This window comes from Drosophila mauritiana, chromosome 2L (assembly GCF_004382145.1).
Source record: "Drosophila mauritiana strain mau12 chromosome 2L, ASM438214v1, whole genome shotgun sequence".
Taxonomy (NCBI): Eukaryota; Metazoa; Arthropoda; class Insecta; order Diptera; family Drosophilidae; genus Drosophila; species Drosophila mauritiana.
In genome coordinates, this window is record NC_046667.1 from 11,383,668 (window position 1) to 11,408,006 (window position 24,339).

General features: G+C 41.8%; 5 protein-coding genes and 1 long non-coding RNA gene across 9 annotated transcripts; 3 read left to right on the forward strand and 3 right to left on the reverse strand.

The window, feature by feature from the left end:
* Positions 1–202: 202 nt before the first annotated feature.
* On the reverse strand, positions 203–4,338 carry LOC117150452. Of its 3 annotated transcripts, XM_033317339.1 has the most exons (7): positions 2,984–4,338; positions 2,479–2,921; positions 2,090–2,421; positions 1,467–1,992; positions 1,148–1,408; positions 943–1,092; positions 203–885 (listed from the first exon to the last, which is right to left on the reverse strand). In XM_033317339.1, exons 1-7 carry the CDS (start codon positions 4,311–4,313, stop codon positions 751–753), a joined length of 3,177 nt encoding a protein of 1,058 aa, XP_033173230.1. In that variant the 5' UTR covers positions 4,314–4,338; the 3' UTR covers positions 203–750. The 3 variants fall into 3 exon arrangements, with proteins under 3 accessions (XP_033173230.1, XP_033173231.1, XP_033173232.1); XM_033317340.1 differs by lacking the exons at positions 203–885; positions 943–1,092; positions 1,148–1,408 and having other exon boundaries at positions 1,884–1,997; XM_033317341.1 differs by lacking the exons at positions 203–885; positions 943–1,092; positions 1,148–1,408; positions 1,467–1,992 and having other exon boundaries at positions 2,321–2,421; positions 2,475–2,921.
* Positions 4,339–6,851: 2,513 nt separating this feature from the next.
* Positions 6,852–7,574, reverse strand: LOC117150454. Its single transcript, XM_033317344.1, has one exon. The coding sequence runs from the start codon at positions 7,486–7,488 to the stop codon at positions 6,913–6,915; it is 576 nt and encodes a 191-aa protein (XP_033173235.1). The 5' UTR covers positions 7,489–7,574; the 3' UTR covers positions 6,852–6,912.
* Positions 7,575–7,996: 422 nt separating this feature from the next.
* LOC117150453 lies at positions 7,997–9,432 on the forward strand. 2 transcript variants are annotated; one of them, XM_033317343.1, is made up of 2 exons: positions 7,997–8,120; positions 8,169–9,432. In XM_033317343.1, the coding sequence occupies exon 2, from the start codon at positions 8,203–8,205 to the stop codon at positions 9,304–9,306; it is 1,104 nt and encodes a 367-aa protein (XP_033173234.1). In that variant the 5' UTR covers positions 7,997–8,120; positions 8,169–8,202; the 3' UTR covers positions 9,307–9,432. The 2 variants fall into 2 exon arrangements, with proteins under 2 accessions (XP_033173234.1, XP_033173233.1); XM_033317342.1 differs by having other exon boundaries at positions 8,178–9,432.
* Positions 9,433–12,884: 3,452 nt separating this feature from the next.
* LOC117150455 lies at positions 12,885–13,440 on the forward strand. The gene has a single exon (XM_033317346.1). It carries the CDS (start codon positions 12,908–12,910, stop codon positions 13,292–13,294), a length of 387 nt encoding a protein of 128 aa, XP_033173237.1. The 5' UTR covers positions 12,885–12,907; the 3' UTR covers positions 13,295–13,440.
* A 3,733-nt stretch (positions 13,441–17,173) lies between these two features.
* Positions 17,174–18,005, reverse strand: LOC117141160. The gene is made up of 2 exons (XR_004459462.1): positions 17,831–18,005; positions 17,174–17,772 (listed from the first exon to the last, which is right to left on the reverse strand). It is a non-coding gene; the product is annotated as an uncharacterized LOC117141160 (long non-coding RNA).
* A 1,319-nt stretch (positions 18,006–19,324) lies between these two features.
* Positions 19,325–19,787, forward strand: LOC117150415. Its single transcript, XM_033317283.1, has one exon. It carries the CDS (start codon positions 19,354–19,356, stop codon positions 19,459–19,461), a length of 108 nt encoding a protein of 35 aa, XP_033173174.1. The 5' UTR covers positions 19,325–19,353; the 3' UTR covers positions 19,462–19,787.
* The last annotated feature ends 4,552 nt before the right edge of the window (positions 19,788–24,339 follow it).

Genomic DNA, 24,339 nt, shown 5'->3' on the forward strand with positions numbered 1-24,339 from the left:
AGTTTAAAGTAAAAAGCCCTAAAAGATGTTAAGCTTGGTGAATTCTAACAGAATATACATATTATTAAATCTGCTGGGCTGATTATATATTAATAACTTGTGGAAATGATAACTCATTGGTTGCCTAATAAAAAAACAGCATTTCTAAACACAGTCAAACAATGGAAATAACAATAGCGGTAATGTTAAAATTATTATTTAGCCAAATACATTTAACATAATTATTATGAGAATATTACATAGGCCAAACCAAAAGTTTTTGTTTTTCATTGAAGATAGCCAAGCTAATTGGTAAGTTCCTTATACCCCACTAAGGCTTTACAGAGCAAACACCTGTCATGGGTTGAGTGTTGGCCAAAAGGGTTTAACTACGTATCTCACTTGTTTCTGTTTTGTCGTTGTTGGTTTGTTGGCGGTGTTGCTTTTGTTATTGCTATTGCTGTGGCGGTTTGCCCTTGGCCAAAAATGCATTGTGTTGGCATATTCACGTATGTGCTGCTGCTCTGCGGCTAAAATTTTGACAAGCGCCAGCTCGACGAGGCAGGCGAAGGACATTTAGGGACCGAAATACCTTGTAAACATATGCGTGTGCGTATACTTAATTTCACCTATGCGCTGGGCACTGAATTTAAGTGATAAATGCTGCCAAAACTTGATGAAAGGCGTGACTTCGGAGGTGTTTGTTTAGGATCATTTTACTCTGTGGCGCATATTTTCTTGGGTAACTGCAAAGCCTTTTGTTTCACCAAATTACAAAGGAATAAAGTCCATTTTTGTCATCTTTTCGGCTGGATTTCCGTCATCATCTACAAGCAGATGTACATCTGAGTACTGGATCTTATCTAGTTCGGCATAAACGCTTTTGCTGATGCTTACTTCGGGGTACTTTGAAGAAGTATTTAAGTAGAATTAATAGTATTATAAACCGCTAAATATACTTACCAGTTTAGCCACCTTCCAACATTCCAAGGCCGTCTTATTTCGGCTCAATCGAAGGTTAATGGTAGCTAAATATCCCCAGACATCTGGTATAAAGATGTCGACTTCTGTGCAACGCGATAGATACGGAATGGCATCCTCAAGACGGTTGAGCTGTTGGTACGTATGTGAATAAACAGCATATTGAAACAATTCAAATAAAACTCACATGGTAAAGTGTCAAGCCCATTCCATAGTTGGCTGTAAAGTTCTTGCGTCTGGTAGGCAAACAGATATTAAATGCTTTTTCGGCCAGCTCGTATTGTTTCCTTTGTAAGGCTAATTGACCGAGACGCAGAAAACTCAACTTGAATAGCACTATATCCATCGGATCTACCACGGACAATAATTCCTGAAAGTATTTTAGAGCTTCATCACAACGCCCACGGGAATACTCTACACTGCCGTTTATGTGGAGTTGGTAACAGCGCTAGACAATAATTTTCAATTAAATATATGTTTCGTTTTGTATAAAAAACTACTCTCACCTTCAACTTTCCATACACACTGTTATCCGTAGGCATCTTTATGATCTGGAACTTATCATCGATCTGCCGCTGCAGTATCTTCAAAGTGGTTCTTATGAGATAGGCCTCAGCTTCCGTAAAACACTGTTCAATTTCGGAAAATATAACTTCCGCAAATGCGTATGCTCCTAGGCGAGCGAAGAGCTTAAAAACAGGATAAAACTGAGTATTCATCGTGGTGGATGAGCTCTTCATTTCAAAATCGACTGGCAAGTACAGTTCATAAAGTGAAGTAGGAGTAAAGTTAAGAGCCCTGGGTGCAATTTTCGTTAGATTCTGAAATTTCCAGCGCGTCAACTCCATTCCGGGTAAATAATTATATTCCTTGTAATAGCAGTACAAAAGGATCCAGATTTCCGATTCCATTCTGTTCTTATCAGCAAACTGACGCAGACTCTCAATCATATTAGATTTGGCCGTACTCGAGACCTCTTCGTCGGTTGATCTTAGGTCCATCATATAGTTAATATAGAGCTGTAAGAGCAGACTGCGCTATAGAAGTAAAATAAATGAATAAATAAATAAGGGAAATTATTAGGGCACAAAGCTGTATGGCCCTGCTCAGATCCGCATCCAAAACTCACGTAAAGTAATATCCACTCCAATCGGTGGTTCGGGGTTTCGTGAAATACCTCGCCGCTTGTTCAAACTGCAGGTTTTCGACGCTGTTCAGCAGGGTTACAAAGTCGAATACAATGCGGTTGGTGGTGCTGTGGTCAATCTCATCGTACATGTGAATGGCCAAATCGCGTTGGCCAGTGTTGCTGACCAGTCGCATTTCATTCATCATCCTATTCAAGCCATGTTCCTCTTGATCCTGATTCTGCGTAGAGTCACAATTATTTTTCCAACAGCAGGCGGTAAATACACCCTCAATGCGATCCATCAGCTCCTTATACATGTGCGTCAGCATTTCCTTATCGATTAATGGGTAACTTATTGAATACAAATACTTTTTCGATTAGATACCCACTCTGAATTCAATGTTCGTTTTTGTTGGCATTCGTATGTTAAAGTCGCAGCCGCATATTTTCAGCACCAGATTGCAGATGTTGCTCAGCTGGCAGCAAAAGAACTCCTTTCTATCATTAATGTCTTGCACATCTCGCTTGATTATGAACTCGATTGTATCGGTTATAAGATCATCAAAGGCACGGTAGAGCTCGAGTAGCACATCCCCATCCGTCTCGTCCTCTTTGAGGAACTCCATATCGAAGCAGCGTCGCAGCTTTGCCCTTTTGAGGAGGCTCTCATTGTATTGGTCCAGGGGTTCATTGCGCTCGCAAATTGGCTGAAAGAAGCAAATCTTGAAGGTGCAGAACATTGGGCCCATTACCAAGGTATCCCTGGGAAGGCTTAGCTTGATGGATGGTTTGAAAACGGGATTAAGCCTGCATGCGAAGCGGCAATAATTCACTGGGGAAGGTAATGCGGAACCATGTGTTATCGTATTGATATCTTAACTTAAGAGCCCTCACCGCCTGGGTACCCAAAGATACTTGGATTAAGGACTCCCTCGTATAGGACATTGGTCGGTGTCTCCTGGTACAGTTGCAGCAACAATTCATAGTCATTGTGAACTACAGCCTGCTCGAGAATTTTCCTCATTTCCTCGTTGAGAACGAAACGGTGCAGAGAGTTGTTGATCAAGGCAAGGTCCGAAACAGGATCAATTTTATGGATCTGAAAGTCAACGTCCTGTTCCCAAAGTAGCATGCGAAAAAGCTTTGGAAGCTTCACCCTCGAATTGGTCTCCATTTGGTTAAAACTGAAGTTCATGTTGAGGTGCAGATCCCGCTTGATGTTCTCCCACACGATGATCGTGTTCTGGTCACTGATGATCTGTGAAATGAATCCTGAGTAGGTGCACAAGGGAATCACCCTAAAAGCACCATTCGACTCCTCAGGCTTTGTTGAACGAAAAGAAACACTGAGGCCCAGTTCAGCGGATTTCAAGTGGAGATTCTCGGGAACATTGTATATCGATTCCAGGGTCAGAAAGGCCAAGTTCGTAAAGTTAAAGTTCTTCAGGATGGGCAGAATGGAATACATGTGCCAAACGCTGCACGTGGTGATTTTATCATTAATCTTTTTCGAACGATACTCCGGGTACAGATAGATGGTGATGTCGCTGATAAAACGACGTCGTTGGAAAAGCTGCAGAAGATCGCAGTGGCCGCGGGATAGGAGTTCCAGTCTCTCCTCCGAAAAGGTACCTCCCTCACCTTCCTCTCCAGCTTCCTCACCATCACGTTCGGATGACCTCTTACTTGATCTCTCCTTTAGAACATTTTCTTTACTCTCCGAAGCATCTGTGATTATTTGACTTATTTCCCATGAAGAGGATGTGCGTCCTTGCTTCCTTGACTTCCCTTTTCCAGATCCTCCCTTGCGGCGCCTCGGAATCCTTTGATAAAGGGATATCAATAGCGGCTGATCGCTGAACGTGTTCATGTCCTCGATATCGTCCTGCATCACACCCATTGCAAATACGGGCTTCTTCAGATTGAACTCATGCTGATAGATTATGGTATCTGTGGTGTAGCGCTCCTGCATCTTCTGCAGTGTGTTCTTCGGATGGTAGAGGTGCAGCTCCAGAGGATTGCCCGTTTCGGGTAGCTTGGTCATTTCGTTCAGCTGGATGTAGAGGAAGACCCGTTGCTGTAGGCCCTTACTTTGCTCCAAAGGAGGCACCACCGTCGGCACCTGTGCAACCTTGTTCCTGATAACCTCGTTACCTCCCGCTGAGCGCCTCCGTTTGGTGAGCCGTCCAGTTCGACGGACGGTGTTTCGGACCTTTCTATCCATTGTGAATTGACATAAAGGTGTGCTAAGTAAACTTGTTTTATCTTTAGATTGAGCTTAGCAGGTGTTGACACCCGAAGCACTGATTTCTTAGTTTTTAAGAAGTCTCAATACATACACAAGTGTTTGCAACAACGCAAATCCCATTCTTTTCAATCCCATGCAGAGAATAATGCATTTTGAAGGCCAGAACTAATTCGAAATGTTGGAATGCGGTTACACATATCACATATTTAAATGTAAGAAAAACAGCCTGAGATACCTCATTCACATTTAAAATGCGTATCCAATTCTCAGACATTCACCCATTCCATGCAGAAGTTGAAGAGGTTACTTAGCCGCCTTCGAAGACTCTCATCTGCGTATATTTTATTCAAAAGGAAAAAATGTTTTATGTATTCTGATGCCGACGCCGCGGGATTCTAAACAATAAACACTTCAACAAGTCGGCTGCTCGTTTCCATTCGCCCTCGCAAAATTCCGAACGGTCTGGCCTAAAAAATCGTATGGCATTTCGACTGGAAGATGGAGGGGCTGTGTGGGTTTTATTACTCCCAGACATATAAGTTTTATTAGACACGGTTGGCTCGTAAACCAAATTTCGGCAAAATGTCAAGAAGCAACTTGAACAGGTTGAGAATTAAACTCGCCAAGTTTTCATTGGCAGATCTAATTTAATCAGTCATCGCTTTGAATTAGGAGAATTCTTAGAATTTACCCAGGGCATGGAGCACTTATTCCGCACATTTCTCTACTGCTTTATCCACACAAAAGCCAAAACAATTAAACACCCAGCTTCCAGTTGGCAATTAATGAATGCGAAGTAGAGACGAAGCGTAAATTGATTTAAATGCGCAGAACTAAAGCCAAAAGAAAGTCAGTTTATTTAATTTTGTTTTATGTCTCGCTGCTCCAATGACTTTGCAGTTAATAGTTGTGGGTTTTGTAGCGCTTTTTGTTTGTTGCCGTTTTTTTATTGTTCTAGCGAAACGGTCAAAGTCAGTCCAAATGCATTTTTAAATTAAACTTTTACGCCAACTTTTCGCATAAATGTGCGCACACGGAAAGGCAAGGGCAAGAATAAAAAAAAGAAAAAAAAAATGAAATAAAATAAGAGCACAAAAATTAACTCTTGACATGCGGGCTGGCAGCAACAAAAAATTCCAGCTACTGCAACTATATAAAAATATTGCAAATTTATACAAGCCAGGCGGCTTTTTTTCGAAAGCGGCGGATTGCATTGCGTAAACTTATGCCATATATTGCATTTATAACTGGCTCGACGCTCCGAATATTAATATTATTTTTTAAATGTGGGTCACTCGGAATTTGCATAGCGCACTTTTCGGCCAGCAGAGGAGTCCTTCTGCACCCAAGATCGTGTGTGCAAATTCCTTGGCTTTGGCTTCGACTTCATGGCTTCGACTTCGTGGCCTCCTGCATTTATGACATCGTCAAAGGAGGCAAACTTAAAATGCAGCGCTCGCAACTTTAATATAACTTAATCCTTTTGCGGCGCCTGTATGTGTGTGTGTAACTTACGAATTATGGCGTTAATACCACTATGTGCTTATGAGTCCGCTGTCCCTGTGTTTGTGCTGTGTGTGTGTGTGCATGTTTGAGCTCGTGTTACTTTAGCAAGTTGACTTTTGGGATCATCATTAGAGAGCGGAGTGGGTATGTGTCAGTGTTTGCCAACATGCAGCTTGCGGTTTGAGTTTTCTCTTCAGCACAATCCCGATGACGTCAGAAGCTTAGCATCGAAGGCATGCCACAAAGAAAGTTATTTATGGAAATAATGTTATTTATCACAGTAAGCAGGAAAGTTGATTCCTTGGTAACGTCCATTGCGATGGCAGTAATTTGCTGAAATCCTAAACTTTGCTGGCATTCATTTGCGGTTACATAATAAGCTATGCCGTAGTATAAATAAACGTAACCGATGCATCCATTTCCATCTCCACCCTCAAGCTTTAAGCAATATGAAAGCGGAAATGTCAGTTCACCAATATCTTGGATTAATTTTGAGCCTACCAAATAAATCATAAATCCATGATGCGGCAGACAATCCACGGTTTTTGTTGCCATTATAATTGCTCTTATTTACTATTTTAATGGCATTAGACACTTCCCATAACACTATCATCCCAAGAGTCGCTGTAGGCGAGTGAAAAAATCGGAAGCCACTAGAAAACCAGCTACAACCCCTTTGCCACACATGCTCCACCCTATCCACTGATACCACCGGCAGCTCCACATGAGGAGGCAAATGGGTGGGGAATCCACTTTCAGTGGCACATGTATGCTGGAACGATTACAAAATGCTGAAAACGGAATTTGCAAAATGTCACGTCTGACGTTCGCTGGCAACTAAGACGGAAATTTACCACTAAATGACGACCAACCCCCGAAACGAGGTGCCTCTGATACGAGGGGCAACCTCAGAGCTCGATGAAGTGCAAAATGGAAGCCCAGACGAGCAACTGCCATTATGGGGAACTTCTCCAAGAGAGCTGAATACTTTGATTGAAACAAGTTCGATTAAATCAATCCACATTTAATTTCATTAATTGTCCACACACTGTTACAGAGGATAAAGGACTCAATCGGTAAGACTCCAGCCAAAGGTATACGGCTTGCTGGCATCCATTGGCTGCATCATAGCATAGCCGTCCCAGCCGCAGGAATCACCACCCGCATTCGTTGGCAGATTGCAGTAGCCGTGAGTGCCGCAAGGACTGCCCATGGAGGTTTGCATTTGCTGGCGCTGTAGAATCTGCGCCTGCAGCGGTTGCATCATCGCGAGATTGTTGGACGGCGGGTACTGCTGCACCATGACTGGGCCACGACAAGTCACAGAGCTCTGCTGGCTTGGCTTGGACATGTATGAGGGCGCAGGAGACCGGGTCTCCGTTCGTTGATATATAGGATGTTGAACAATGGACTTGGGGCAGTGGGTATGTGGCGCCTGTGGCGCCTGTGGCTGTACCTGCTGCATCTGCATGCGCTGTTGCATTGCCGCCTGATGAGCACCTAGGGGTGGTTGCATAGGCACGCCGTCCACCAATACTGGATAAACTTTCCCGCCAAAGACGAGCCCGCTGCCATAGGTGACCATGCCATTCTGGGGCACTTGCGGTGAACTGTCTTGTACAGTCGAGTTTTTCAGACTAGTCATTATAATAGTGTTTCTGTTATTCTATTATTAGAATTTCCGTATTCAAATTTTAGCAACCGTTCTCCTAAAAGTTGATCGAAATACTGATGAGAGATTTAAATAGATCTGACAACAGAGTCTCAGCACTCGCTTGAAATTTCCTCGGCCTGCTAATTAATGTGCCCTAACTCTGAGCACCCACCCTATTTTTTCAAGAAAGAAAAACTCAAAGGATTGTAGACCTTATCATCACGTACACTCCGAATTGATAAACTGCGTTAGCTCGGAAGGAAGCGGGAGGCATTTTTAATTAAGCCTAGAGTAGAACTTGAAAAAGGCACCCGAGATTGTCAGAGATAAAAACGAAAACAAGAAAGAGATAACCGAGATTACTTGAATGTAAAATAACAATGTGAATTCATGTGGCCATACCAATTATGTATAGATAAATAGCAGAGAAAGAACAAAAACAGAGTGGTTACCTTAATGGAATGGTTCAAGACTAGTATAAACTGATTTTTGTGTCAGTTCGTTTCAGAGGCCTTAATCGAAAAGCCAATCAAAAATTAGAAAAAAATAGTTTGGCTTTCCGACACAGACACAAGAAATTACCACGTCCTGGCCCATACCTTCTAAAAATTAATCCGAATCAGGTAAGTATATGTGAGTTCTGGATGTTTAAAATGAGGTCAAACACGTAGGTCCCATAGGAAATTGGCAACCTGTCTCGCCAACATGTTTTTTGATGACTTCGACGTAGAACCCTTCAATCCATTCAATGTGGGACCACCCAATAGTGGAGCCCGACCTGAATTCAAAATACCTACCTGCGTTACGTATCCGCCACCGGTTTTCGTACCCATGTCCGAATATGTGCAGCCATCCAAGGAGTTGGTTTCCCGGAACAGCAACCAAAGTATAGGAAAGTCCACGATCGGCGAGGTCGACATATCCAAGGCCATCAATGAAGAGATGGCCGTGGCCAAGAAGCAGGCCGAAGCTCTCAGTGAAAAAAACCGCATTGATGCGGGTGGTGTCTCAACAACGAAGCTGTCCAAGGACTCCCAATCAAAGGAAGCGGTTACAAAGGAATCTTTGCGCACCTTAATGCCAATAAGGTCGAACCGTCAGGTCAGTGGTGATGGTAGAGCCAATTCCAAATTATCCATATCACAATTCAGTGCGGCCTCCAAGACGAGCTGCACGAATAAGCAAAGTGAGGCTAACATGGCCTCAAAGTCTTCGAACATTACATTGAAACGATCAGCAATAGGCAACAGTATTTCCTCAAATACCACCCTCACTCCGAAGTCCATTTTGAAGTCAACAAATTTCTCAGAAGCAGCCAAAGCTTCCTCTACCACAATGAAATCAAAAGTGTCAAATAAGCCATCAGAAACAGGAACTCGGCGCTCCTCAAAATTAAATCCTGCTGACTCAGACTCGAAACCATCTCTAAAGTCTGCAAAGCCAAAGCATTCCGATTTTAAAATGCAAGATTCGCTGCTGACCAGTCCTCAAGAACAAGCCCCTTCTGTTGTTGCCACAGAAAATGCAAGGCTAGATTCTTGGAATGATCGAGTTCCTTCAAAGACCAACAAGTCAAATGTACTACCAGAATCCAAGGATGGCCCCAGCTACATTCGTTCGGAAGCAGCTTTATCCTACAGACAGTCCTTGAATCAGCAGGCTGCCGAAATGGCGGGTCGCCTGAACGCCGGAAATGAAAACTTTAGGCGTTACAACTCCGTGGCACGGAATCACTCGATCAAAGTACCTCAAAAACTTACCGACGGGGATCGTATGACATTTTGGTTCAGCGATGCTGTACTTTCCTAGAAACCAAACAAATCCTTATTTCATATTTACTGAGAACTGCTAGCTATTGAACAGAAAAATGTAATCGAAAATTAAAAGTTTTTACATTTACAATATTCCAAATATACTATACTGTTTGGTTAACGAGTCAGAAGAGAGTAAACTAACCTGATTTGCGGTCCAGCATTTTTTTACTGATGTTCAGTGTCATTAATTCAAATGCGCTAAAAATTTGCGGTCACTTCGTTCTGAATGCGTTGACCCATAAAATATGCAAAAAAGGTGAGCTCAATTTTGCAAAATAAATGCGGATGCAAAAAAAGTGCATATAAAAAGGACGCTTCAAACCAATTCAGTAAATTACACAAATGTATACATTTCTGATCATTAGAAAAAAAAGGATATACATTTTAAATGATATGACATTATATAGTGATATACATGAGAAATTGTGTACTTATTCTATTATTCTTATTCCTTTAAAAGACTAAGTGATTAATTTATTTCAAATTAAAGCCAGCCAAGAACACAGCTCAGCTGACTTTTTGTTTGCAAAATCAAATTAATGAGGACAATTCGGTCGAGCGTTTTGTTTGGGGTATTGTGGTTAATTTTACTTTATTTATTACAGCGCAGAATGCTAATTGCAGCTGCCAGTGGACGCCGACAACAATGTTAGTTTGTAGTTGCCCAGCTGCCTAATCAGCGTCAGCATTTTGGCCAGGAGCGGAATCGGGGCTGTGAGCCATGGGGTGGCAAGAGGGGTGTAACAATTATAATAAATGCCTGTGGCTTACATTTAATTGCATGTCAATTTGTAAGCCGCTGGCCCGAGTAAACTCGTCCGTAAGTAGGCCACAATAAATGAGGCGAGTGGGTTGTGGGTGGGATATTTATATGGAAATGCGGGGATTTTTATGCTCGTACTTGTACAATAAAGGAAACAACTGCAATAATGGCGCACGGCGCATAAAGTACCAGAAATAATAGCAACAAACAACTTTGCTGGAGTGCAAAAACCAAAAACGACAGCCACGACAGCAAAGGCTTCGCTTCGAAATGAAATGAAACAAACGCTGGTAGAGAAATATATTTAATACGAAAAGTTTTGCAATAACGGAAATGAAATGGAAATGGACGCGCGCCAATAGACATAAATGCGAGTGAACCTAAGTATATGTGAGTATTTTTCGTGTCTGTGTGCCAACAAATACCCAGGATACAAATAGGACACGGCAGCCGGAGCAGCCAACAACTGCAAAAACCACAGTCTCAGTGCCCGGCCGTGTAAAACAAAAGCGCCATCGCACAATGCAAAAACAAACAGCGAAAGCCAACACGGATCTCAAAAGTAAAACTAACAACAATATCCGCAAAAAGCAATTGCACAAAGGCAAAAGTGGCAACGCCATCAGATGCAGCCCACATTGCGCCTATAAAGAGCATAAAATATTAAAAAAGGTGGAAATATGTAGGCGGCGGTTTCTTTAGAAATATTCGCAAAGTAATTTGAGCGCCCTGATAAACAAAAGGTAGCCCAGCGAATCAGTTGAAAAGTTGCGACCGAAAGCGTTGCCTCAATTACTATCTACAAATATTATCTGACACTAGAATAAAAAAATTGTTTTATAAATAAATGAGAACAAAAGCTATCTCCCAATATCTATCTATGAATTGTGTTTGAACTATTTGTTCCTTATTTTTTAATGCACTCTAGCCTTTTTCTATTATCTAAACACCACACAATTCCGCAAATTTATGCGCCTTCATATTGTGTAAGCCCAATATGTTCTTGTGGATGTTTAAACAAAGGTATGCTAATTAATTGCTGCTCTAGAAAGGAGTAAATCAACATACACACACTTCTGTTAAACACACTTCAAACTGTCGCAGTGCAGATATTAGCAAGGATATGCATACGCTGGCTTATGCGGAGATACATACTCCAGGCCCCACTTTTAGCGCCGACATGTCTTTTTGTATCTGGCCCACACTGCGTATGCGTAATAAAATTGAATTAACGCAACCTATGACACAAGGTCGCCCGAGGCAACGGCAGTTTGCCGTAAACATTGCTCCACGTTTTCGAGTGTGTAAGTAAGTATGGGATAGGGACAGTATTTCCTATTAATATAGACATTAATTCGAGACTCTGAATGCCTCGAGCTGGTTTAGTTTTGCCCTAATTATTAACTCATATTTGACAAGACGACTGATACGAAAGCTTGCCGGCTAATCATAATGCAATTTTCGATTTCATGTTTATTTGACAGTTTCAAAGGAAAATGCGTCACTCGCCTGCAGCTGAAAATTAGTTGGCTGCATTTAATAATCAGTGTGAAGCGCCCCAATTGAATTTAATTTGGCCAAGTCATTGCTCGTAGAACTCAAATAACACCATTTTAACAATGGTGTGTACAATTTACTAAAACCCAAACATGACTTTGTATTTGCTTTGGCTGATAATCGCAAAAGCACCAGGGACACGTGCGCAATTTTCCCACAGATCTGGGTTTTACTTATGGAATTTAATATTTAAAGTGCCTCCCGTTTTTATGGCCACTATTCGCAGTTTCAATTAAGCCTAAATGCAGTTGATTAACAAATTCAATTTGCATGCCGCGACGGCGGCTGCGGTCGAGCGTGAATTTTTCGCCGATGCAGCAAGACTTGCATAATTATCAGCGTGGCATTAAAACATTTACATTATTATCTGCAGCATTCCGTTAAAATTTAATTTATAATTTGCATAATGATAAATGAAGAGCGCTTTTAACAGCGACTACAAATCAAGGCGGCCAAATGGCAAAAGTGAATTCAGAAGAGCGGAGTCAAGTCAGCGGGAAATGATTCATGGTCCCATTGTGAGGCTCCGGCTCTGATTTCGTAGTGAAAGTCGACCGAGTCATTTGTCGTCATAACTTTTGTCATTAAAAGCTGTGGGGGCGGGGCGGGCAGGATCGGATGCCGAGGAGACTGGGCGTGGCCGGTTACGTGCCGGGCGGACAAAGGCAGTCCTTCTCACTCTCCGCCGTCTGCCGTCTGTGTATACATTTTTCATAACATGCTAAACTTATGTGGCTGTGTTTGTGGTTCTCTCAGGACAGCCAAGTCACGTTCCTTAATATGTCTGTGTATGCGACCGCCTGGATAAGTGTCCACGTTGCTTCATGTGTGTGGGTGCGTGTGGCTTCGAGTCTAACACATTTTTAATTTATGTTCATCCGACTCCCTAGCACAGTGGTGTGGATTTAGCCACAGCCTCAAGCACCGGGTTAAGAGCCTTCCTGAACCTTTGAGTGCTGGTCAGGCGCAGGCACAATCGCAGTCGCAGGATGAGGCTAAGGCTCAGTAGCAGGCCAAAACTGAATCCTTGAGAGCTGTCCTCCCCCAGAACGTAAACAATGCACACTTTTGCGTCCTTTGACTTTGTCTCAATGTCTTCACATGCCATTGATTGCAGAGAATTTAGTTCAGTCCTCCAATTCCAGCAATTTGTTAATAAATTCACAAATGAAAAAAAGCCGAAGTTAGGCATGCGGTGGATTTTAAGTTTCCCTACTTTTTCCAGAATATTTCAAGTAAGAAATCTAAACGAGTCGATCCAGCTAAAATTTCAAAAATGGATGCGATTATTGAAAAACTCATGCGCTTTATATCCGTGACGTTTGGTTTTCTGCTTAATAAGCTGTTATTTTACGTATTGATCTCTGGTCTGTTTATCATAATTTTTATTCGACTTTTTATGATGGAGCGCCTGCAACGATTGAAGGCAATAATCTTGAGAAGCTTGCACGAATATGACCACGAATCTGAGGCAGAAGATGAAGGATACATAGATGATGAGTTTCTATTCAGGGACCTCAATCCGGAGCAGAGTGTCGAGTTGCATCGCCGGCAGCGATTGGAGGCGGCAGCTAAAGTATTGCGAAATGTGGCGGACAAGGAGGGATCCCACAAGTGTCCCGAACAGAGACGAAAAAAAACTGAATCAACAAAATCAAGATAAATGATGGATAGTTACAGCATATACCTAAGATAATTTCCATTCATCAGGAATGGTTAAAAATAACACAATTAGGGAATGCAGCTTGATGCTACTGACTTACCATAACCAAATATCCAAACAAAATGAACTAAATACAATTCCATGCCCAGTCGTAATCCTTTGAAATTAATTTGCTGCCATTGCCTTCGTGTCTGGGGTCTTACAATTCCGTTGGCCATTTTAATTGGTTTGCGAGCACATAAGCCGGCCTTAAGTCGCCAGGTGGAACTGTAGCAAGGGTAAAAATGGCTATAAATATTTGTTCAGCTGGCTGGACCCAAGTCCCAGAAAAGGGGCAGTTGACTGGAGGCCTGGACAACTGCGGCGAACGGAAGGCGGTTAAGATTAAAAAGCGTCACGGGTACTGGATGCGATGGCAAAACCACAAAGCAAACACAAACACAAATAGAGATGAGAGGGTATGAGGAGGCTTAAATGGGGGTTCGTGGGTGCCGCAGTGGAAACAGTGGCAAAATAAATATGTAAGTCATAACTAAGAGGGTAGTCGAGGTTGCAACTACCCCGCTTGAATGTATATTTGCTGCAGTTGGGAAATAAATTTGAACAACAATAATGGAATGCAAAATAAAAGTATAATGTGTTGTATGCTAATTGACATCCTAAGCCAGTTGGAGGCTAGTTGGACATGCAGGGTATCATCCAGGCGACTAACCCTACTCTAATGCTGCCCACATGTCCAAAAGCAAACATTTTAAAGTTCAAAAGAAGGTCCTTAACCTGCAACCGGGGGCGGATTGCACTTGCACTCACGTACATCACTCGCAGCTGATGTTGCTGCTGCTCTTGTTGTTGATGTGGCTGGTGTTGCAAGAGTTGCTGCCGCTGCTGCTGCTGCTGTTGATGCCTTTGTGAGGTTGCAAGTTGCAACTGCAGCTGCTGTGGGCTGCTAAATGAAGTGAGTGTCAACACAAATGCAAACAAATGGGAGGAGCGCATAAAGCGAAAAGTAAAAGGCGTCGCAAATCAACAGAGGACTTCCATCAAGTGAGGCGACAGGAGTGCCACGCCCCTACGCAACTACGCCCACCAGTGACTCTCCATTTCGACTTCAACTCCCCGGCCAGACAAATGGGGTCAGTGCTCCAGGCTAGCACTTCCATTGTTGTTTAGTTTTAATAATATTAATGCACACTAATGTGCAAAAAAAAACATTTAAATATATCTCGTTGAGTTGTGGCCACAAAAGGCATTTTAATGAAAGTTCTAGAGGTAGGCAAAGTGCTGTTACTATTAAAATAATAGACTTTCGTTCATTATTAAGCAAATGCATTTCCGCAAAAACGAAGAATGTGTATTGGAATTTGGCAAGAATGAAGATGTAAATATTGGAACTGCATTACAATAAATACAGAACACAATGGTCATTTTTCAATTTGGTCTTAAAAATGTAAGTAAAATCAACTGCTTAAGAAAGGACTTAGTGCATTTATTTTTAAGTTATACAAAAACTCTAAGAAACTTTCGTTATGATTTACTCACTTAAGGACGTTTTCAAAAGCTTCTTGAAACTTATACGACGCTCTGTTTCTTTGGTGTGCCATCTCCAAACTCTCTTTTCCCTCTAAAAACAAACTTTGAAATTTGCATTTGGCTTATATGCATGGGTAATTATTTCTTGCCTGGCGTTTTCCATTTCATTAGTTGCCACTGCCCGTTTCCCATTGTTTGCTCCTAAAATGAAATTTTTAATTAAGAAAGCAAGCAGAATGCAGCGAGGACTTCGACTTCGATGAGTGGCCAAGTTGAGTGTACATATTTTATGAGCGCCACCAAAAAACTTGGTCAGTTCCTGTTCGGGCGCCACGCCATTTATTGGGTTTCATAAACTTTATGCACTTTGCGCTCGCCGAAGCGCGAGTTTGCATTTAGTTTTCATTTATTTCCACTTTTAAAGCTCATTAAGCGCATTTGCACGCTGCTGTGCATCGATTAACAATGGAAACAATATAAATTAATCTTTTAATGAATTTATATTGAATTAATATTAAATTTAGTTGGCATTATCATGTGCGTGCCAAAGTCAAACAACAGCGAAAACAAAAATGATTAATTCCATCAGAACTTTATGCTGCCACGCTTTGGCGGATTAAAATATAGGGGGCATTTTTCCGTAAACATCATAAATAAATACGAGAGCCCAAATGTAAATAAAGAAGAATACCAATAATTGCACATTGACAAGCTAAATACATGGAAGGCCTTTCATGAACGCCTTTTAACAAATGCAGCTAAAGGTTTTTTTTTCACCCAGTTTAGTGGTAAAATCGACTTGTATCAGTTTACATGCATCACGCAATTGTTCCATCAATTATTTAAAACAAACTGCAAATATTTATTTTAATGTACGGCTCTTTAACATTTCACTCCAGTCAGTTATTTTAAAAACAATACGATAATTGCATGGTAGATATGAAAATACGTTGTCCTATTCTCCTCGTTTTGTGCATACAAATTTAATATAATTGAATTTCATTGCATTGTGCCATTTACATAATAATAAAAATATTTATTTCATTTTGCGATATGTTGACTTTTGTTCAATTTCACTCGAATGCGCTTTATTTCACTATTTTCCCAGCTTTTGTACTCCTCCTTGGCTTATTATGCCATCAGCGGCGTCTAGCTCGGATATTCCATCTCAGATATTTTTAATACGAGTTCGCTTTACACAATGGTGTGAATATTTAAATTGAATAAATGGCAAATTGGATGCCAAAAGGGCGTGCCAATGGGCGGGGCTCACGTGTCGCCTGGCATTTGCATTTGGCTCAGTTCTACGACTCTTTTAACGCCACCAGACGGCTTCTCAGTAAACCATTCCAAATCCCTGCTCCGGTTGCTCCGGCATACAGTGCATACATCTGTCTTCTGCTCCTTCTCGGCGTATTATTTCGTTGCATTCTGTGCACTGAAAGGACCATTCGTGCACTAGCATAAATGGAAGGATATTCCCGGTGTTCAGAAGGAAGGTACTAGTATTTTAAGTTTAACAAGATAGCGACTGTTCAAAATATTTATACGACCCGTTTAGAACATCTTTAAATGATACTGTTTGGTTGTTTCTAAATTCTTCTGTATCATACCCAATTCAAATTTAAGGTGATTATTCTGGAAACTTTTGTGGCAACCCTAGGCAAGGGTCGTATTCGTTTTGGTCTTCGCATTTGTGCCAAGCAAACTCATTCAAGTGGCATTATACTTAAGTTAAAGCGACAATTTCTCCGGTACCTTATTGCTTGTTTGTTTGCATTCGCTTGTCGCAGCAAATCGAAGTTCTTTCTTGGCCCCTTTTGTGAGTGTGTTACCTGAAGGGAAGTGACCTCATCCATATCACATATATTCCTTAAGGAATGAATCAATTTTTTAAATTGGCTAGAACATACTTACTACGCGAAATACTTTTCAATCGTTCTTTTGCTGCCAATTTAAAGGAGCTGAGAAGCAGATATGACCCTTTAAACGACAGATAAACTTACAATATATGCTGGCTTTTGCTCTCAGGCTTAGACGGCTCTTGACTTGTCCTAAAGGTTAAGCTGAGCCATAGCAAAACACACAAATTGCTAAGAACATATCGAGGGCACTTCACTTTGTCGCACTCAGCAATTAGGAGGCACATTAATCATACGCCGCGTTGTCAATAAACTTGTTGAAGACATGAATCAGCGACAGTTCAACGACATTAACATTTTCTTCCATACACTAGAAAAAATTTATGCACATTGTTTCAGATGAAACAAAAATATATGAATATAATCATTAATATAAAATTTCAATTGTAGAGTCTAATATATTTAAACTTCTTACAGCAATAATACCTTGATCAAAAAGTTCCCGGAATTTATTCAGAAAATTAAAAATACAAGATTATACATCAAAATCGATATTGTCCCCTTCAAAGTACTCCCCATCGACTGCAACGCACTTATGCCAGCGCTTGATCCAATCCTTGAAACATTTTTCATATTCAATTTGCGGTATGGCCATCAAAGCCATCTTCGATTTTTCCATGATTTCATCCCGGGTGCTGAAACGTGTTCCACGGAGCGGTTTCTTGAGTCGACCGAATAGGAAAAAGTCGCAGGGAGCCAAGTCAGGAGAATTCGGTGGTTGTTGAATGGTATTCGTTCCGTTTTTAGCCAAATGTTCACGGATAATGATGGCATTGTGCGACGGTGCGTTATCGTGGTGCAAGATCAAAAAAAAGATTCAAAATAGTACAAAATCGAGAACACGCACAATCGTAGATGTACTCAATACGGCGTCACTTTTACAAATGTCACACTATCAAGCTGAAAATTTTATAGAATGTCAATGAGGGTTGTGCCAACCTAAAAAAAAAAAGAGAACTAAAATCGGGTGACTGAAAGCGCCACACGGTGGTGATTCCGGGAACTTTTTGATCAAGGTGGTATTTACTATAATTGATAAGTTTTTAATATGCATTAAAAACACTCTTTTTCTGAGAGTGCTCACTTAAGCTGTCTCTCTGGAGGTCCTTGTCTTGTTGATTTTGCATTATTTTAATTGCGGTCCGTGTAGGTCCTGGCACGTGTGCAGAACGCATGTGCGCTGCTATTTTCGTGTGCTCCGGCTCCGGATGAAGTGCAGCTAATGACTTTGTTTGCCATGCGCCGGCTGGTGATGATGGATCGCCGTCGCCATCTGCCGTGGAAAATTGCCTAATGCCGCGGTGCATTCAGTTCAGCATCAGTCCACCTGCTGTCCGGGTGCCAATCTGCTTTGCTTGTCCAGCAATGACACACCTAAGCCTGAAGTTTCCTTCGTCCTCGCTCCTGCTGCTTCTCGTCATTCTCCTCTGCCTGTTCGCAGGACTTGCGGACAGTTGCTGCCGCTGCTGTCTGGGCGAGAGTTGCACGGACCTCAACTGCTGCCCCTGGTGTCCAAGCGCAGTGACTTTGGATTGGAGGACGATCTCTTAAAGGATGAAACCCGTTTCACTATGTTTACAATTTTGATCCAAATAACGCTTTCACTTATTTAAACAAAACAACAAATTTATTTTCCGTTTGCCATTTTTCAATGGCCATAATCATCTGGGACTGGCGATAAAATCGATTGTTTCGAGGACCTGGTTAGCTGCAGACAGAGTCCTCTTAACGTGTGAAACACATTCTCACATTGCCACAGAGTGTTTCATAATTCGCATGCAAGACACATCAATTCATTGCTCGAAAAGTAGAAGGCTGACAAAGTGTTTTCCCAATGACTTACTCCGCCCTGCCAGTTTTCCCAGTTCTCCCAGTTTTCCGACCGACTGTCGACTGAGTGACTGAGTGACGGACTGAGGGACTTCCTGACAGCCAATAAATGTCACTTTGGCCCGGCTGATGCATGAATACATCCGTCGCCTGCCTGATGTCTCCCCAAACAGGACCTGGTAACTCTCCGAAGTGGCAGCTTATAAAGTCCTGCTGTGTCGCCCAGATAATTGACAGCGATGTGACGAAGAAATTGAGGCAGACAGTTGTCTAGATGCGAATTTAAAGGTAAGCAGCTGCAAATGACTCACTTAGGGAGTCGGTCGAATCGAGAGTTTTCATGTCTGGAGCAGATACAAGTATCAAATCAATAGTGGGCACCACAAGGCAAAACGTGGCACCACCAGAAAGTTAGCCAAGTCATCGTCATGTGGATGAGCCATGACAATAGTCAAATGGCCATTTCGCTAGCTCTCTAATTGCCAAGCCAAAATAGCAGTAAACAGAGGTCAGCGAAAGTCAAAAGTCTAGACAACAACTGTTACTTTCCACTCCCCACCAAGCTGCTCCATAATCTGCTCCATTAGTTTGGTAAAAATGTGAGCATGGCTGTGGATATGGGTATGGAAAATCTGCAGTAAATTCGATTAACTATGCATGCAAATGCCATTGGAAACATGAGATATGAAATTAATGCGACGTACCATGAAACACACGTCAGGAACTCATTTGGCCAGCAGAGCTCGATGAGATCCGTGTAAGCGTTAAAGCGCCGACATGACTGCGGACAGGAATTCCGCGTGGTGTAATCCTCGGAATGGAATGGAACAGGGTGACGTTGTGATGAAATGGGATGGCTTGGTCGTGCTGCAAACCAAATATTAGCTCTGCAGCTGCACTGTTTTTCAATTAAACTAGCTGAATGCTCCTTCAGTCGTGCATTAAAATGAAAATTTAATCACGCCAACGGCCATGGCTGCGAAATGAATCACATTCGCTGACCTGAACCTGAACCCCACGACTCCTCGATCGGGAAAAGGAAAAATGCGAGGCTGAGGCCATGGAGGCGCATACGTATTGTGAGGAAATATGTAATTAAATTTTTCTCCCGTATGTCATGTCTTCGCCTCGAGCAAGCTGATGGTTTTTTTATGAAGGCTTTATGGGGTAGTCGTGGTTCTTCACACTACAACGGCTATCAAGCAATTGGAATGTAAATTACTAAAAAAAATCTGTATAATAAATTCCTATAGAAATGTCTTTTGCCACACTTAAGAAAACTATTTCATTCCTTTAGGTTTTCAATACACTAATTTGTAAAAAGTAGGATTATTTTGATTAAATATCAAAGAACAAAACTCCAGGTTCTACTAGCTTAGATTGCAGTGTGGTTTAAGTAAGTGCATCTTCACGTCACTACTGAAACTTTGAACACGACTGTTTGCCGTCCGCGCTAATGGGTAACAATTAATCGTTACCATGTCTTTGCTTACGTGCTCGTTCATTATTTTAAAATGCGCATCACAAGTGTTGGATATATATTTGTTTATCGCTGGCTGCGACTTGCAGCCCGTTTAAAATGGCTGTGGCAAGACTCTGACCACACGCCCACATTTTCATGCCACGTGAAAAGGGAAAAGACCGCGCACACACGATTTTCCACGCTGATAGAGTGAATGGAAATGAATGAATGAGGAATTTCACTTACCCCCATCCCCATCCACATCCACATCCGCATCCGCATTCATGTCCATGGCTGCCGCTTTCTTATCGCAGCTCTGGGCTGCGCGCTGCATTTATATTTAAATGTATTTAAACGACCGACAATTTGAGAGCATCGCCGTTGTCAGTGGCAGAGCTGCGTGGTCCCAAATACGGACAACGGACAACGGACTACTCTCCTCTCATTTGTAGTCCAGGCCAGGCCAAGGAGCCAAGCAGAAGGAGTCCGGATGAAGAAGGATCCGCCCCCAGCTGCAGTCCCATTTGTTTGTGCTCTGCCCGGCTTTGGCTTTCCCTGGGGTTTCTGGGCTCCGGCTGCTCGGGCTGTGATAAAAGTAAATATGTGGCATTGGTTTGTGGCCAGGCGGTTTCATTTTGGCTCGCTTCGAATTCGGTTTTCGGACTCGCTTATTTTCCGCTGGCAATGCGTTCTAGCGTAATTTTTAATTAATTCACACTCGTCCCGGAACGCGCCCACTAAATTAATATTTCGAAAACATTTGCATTTGTTAAGGGAAACTTAAAACATTTCAATAGCCCAACCAGATATTGCTTTTGCCAGAATCATAGTTAAAAAATATTATTTTAGGCAAAAAGAAAAGGGAGAGGTATGCATTAAAGTTTCCCCTACCCTAATCCAGATTTGGCAACGTTTCTAGTATACCCTGGAGATATGCATGCAGCTTGTAGACAAGCTGTATTAGAAAAAAAAACACAACACTAGTTGCTCGGATATTTGTTTAGTTCGGTTCGACTTTTCCGAGCGCAGCTAATTTTGTCGAAAAGTTTAATACATTGAAAACTAATTTGCGCTCGCAATGGAAAATAAGTTTCTGTTCTGGTAACTTTCGACACATCCTCCACAGCCTGGCATTGCATTTGAAATGTGAATTTAATAATTCGGTTCGGGTTCGGCAGCCAATTCAACTAATTGCTGAATAAATACGAAAAATAGTAAATGCCAAACGCTTCCACGAATATAATTAACTTTCTAAAAGTAAACACAATCTTGACTGCCAACTCAAGACAACAGCTGTTAATGAGTGCAGTTTGCTGGCAAGTTTGTGGCCCTGCACCCGCAACTTTTACCAAGGAGTCATTGTTCTCAATCCGAGTGCAACTCCACTCGCAATTTACGCAGCTGGCACCCCGCAATCGCTGCTGACGCCCGCTTAGTTAATATTGGCCAAGTTTATGGCAAGTGGAAAAGTTTAGCTCGAGCACGCACCACCCCACTACCACTCACACTTTCAGATTCTAGATCCTAACTCCTACCAAGTGGCTGCAAGTGATATGGGTAGCACTATTGATTTACCGTTGCTCAAAGCCATCTTCTGACTAGACCCGCTGACGCTAAAGCCCTGACATCAGACGTCGCGCCGATGTCGCTGTCGCTGGCCATTCCCCCGCTCCGTGGCCGTCGCCATGTCTGCTGCCAGCAGCGAGCGGAAACGGAAGTTGAAGCAACTGAAGCGGACTCCAAGGACACTCGCGCATCGGAACGCTGATGCCCTGCGGCAGTGGGAAAAGTAACATCGCAATTTGGATGAAGAGTGCAATCTATTCACATTTGTTTAAGCTTATTTATATAATATTTATTCAAATAATATTTATTATAAACAACTTGGCCTAAAAGGAAAGCTGCACACTTGCAGTCTAAGTTAATACAAATATGTAAATCTATGCAACCAACATTCCCGTTACATTTATGTTGTTAGGGTATTTCGACCACAACAGAAGCAATCGGTGTACATAGCTAGCAGTTTTTAGCCCTCGTCAGTGGAGTTTTCCTGCCGCTCGCTACTTGCAGGCAAATGCTGGACATTTTTACGGTTTGGCAAGTGTCAACAACACAGTAGCTTAAAAAGAACGAGGGGAAACGCTGTCAGTCCGTTCTTAGACAAACATTTTATTTATTGTTTCCCAGGAAAATCAGGGCGCGAAACCACCACAAATACGAAATAAGACCACTATTCGAATTGGAATGCCAACAGAAGTGCAACAATTAGCTATTTGAGTGGGAAATGCGTCTTAAATATGTGGCATTATTTCAGCAAAAATATAATGCTGTATCGAGTTTCTCTTATTGGTTTGGACTTCCAAATGGAGCCGGAAACATTGCACTTTTCTTGGTCATGCCTCAACCAATTTCATTTCGCTGTTTGATATTTCAGCAATTTTGCAGTGGTGTGGTGGAAAAATATGCTGACAGAATTTGATGCTATGCCTACTACTGGTATTATTATCATCGATGTGCGGATGAAAAACAAAATGCCGCAAAATTGTGTGAAATGCTTCTGAAATGGGCAATAATGGGATTAGGCGGCGCATGGCAAAATTGTCCAAAAAATACAGTCCGTATGAAAATAGTCGCAAATCGAATGGAAATATCAGACATATTTTAGATTAGTGTTCTGGTTGGGAAAATTTCAATCAGCTCTAAATGGTTATCAGTGTTCTAGGCCTTGAACTAAATTATGGCATATGCAACATTCAAAGCCAGCAATCATCGAAATTGCCAATTTCGAGAAGCTCTCGGCCAGATTGAGCGACTTGAGCACTCCGGGGAAAGCATTTAAAAATTATATCAAAAAATCCTGCCAGTCTTAAGCCGGCATTTGGCAGGAAAACAATGCAACTTGAGGCTGGAGTGCAGCAAAGCTCTTATCGAAATGGCAGACACAGTTGGGGAAAGTGCGGCGAAAGTTTTAAGCGTCTTTGCACGCATACAATTTCTCATGAGCAGCAAATACAATTGCACAATAAAAATTCACAGGACCCAGACGGGAATAAGAATAAGAAGTGCACTGAGACAGGCAAAAGGCTTAAACGAAAAGAATTTTAAGAGCTTGCCAAAAAGGTTTATTTTTTCCCTTTACATCCAGTGCTAAAAAACAGATTTTTCCCCGCAGTCAAAAATAAAGAGGAATAACCATGGAAACTGAGGCAGTGACGCCTTCTCATAACGCCTGACGCGTTTTTCCAACTGCTTCAGCAGCTGTCATTTCATTAATGCTTTTATGAGCCTCCAAAATGGTTCAGAAATGAGTCCATCGAAATTAAAGGTAAAACGCCGAAACTTTGCCCATTAAAAAAGGGGAGCTTTGGAGCTGAAACAATGATAGGGCCATCCATTTGATTAACTTTAGCAAAAGCCAATTAAAATGGCACCAATTCGAAAGTTTAATGCGAAAAAGGCTGATGAGTTGGGGTAGGAAAAGCACTGCAATGATCTTAGCTGACCTTTAATTTGAATCTATTGCAATGTTTCATTTTTATTGAGTGAACTATAGAAGACTGAATGGTAAATAAATTTTAATTTTAGTACTCGCAAATACATTATTTAAAGGATCTGCCTGCTGGGGGGGAGCCGGCGAAGCGTAGGACAAAGCCAAGCTAAGCCATAAAAATGTGTAAGGCAAATAAATTTTAAGTGAAATACTTGTAAATGAAAACAAATGTAGCACACATAAAACACAACAAAAGTGAAAAGAAAGATGGGGGCAGAAGAAGGACAGCGGCTATGGGCCACAAAATCCTATATTACGTATACGCCATGTTCATGTGCAACTGTGTGTAATAAATATTGCAAGGACACACAAATAAGATCGCCAAGGACATTGGGAAATGTTTGGCTGTGGCTAAAAATTCGCCATAAATTCGGGCCTGGCATAGGCCCAGCCAAAGCGATAAATATCGAAAATCAACTAAAAATGACCAACAATGCTTTATTCAATTTGGCACAGAAGTGAGGGAAGGGAATTGCTTTTAATTGATATGCGGCAGAGGGCGACTCGATTTCTGTGCACTAAACATAAATTTACAGCAAGCATAATTTATGCTAAAATAAACAGAAATTAATTTCATATTATTTTTGCCTTGTTTGCCGCCGGGAAATTCAATTCCCATGGACAAACATAATGTTAGAAAAATGCTGAGTTGAGTATGAAAATCCCAAATTATTATCACTATTGTTTCGAAGCCTGAACAACACAACACACATTTCGATAAATTCAATACATTTTTTCCGTACACGTGGAC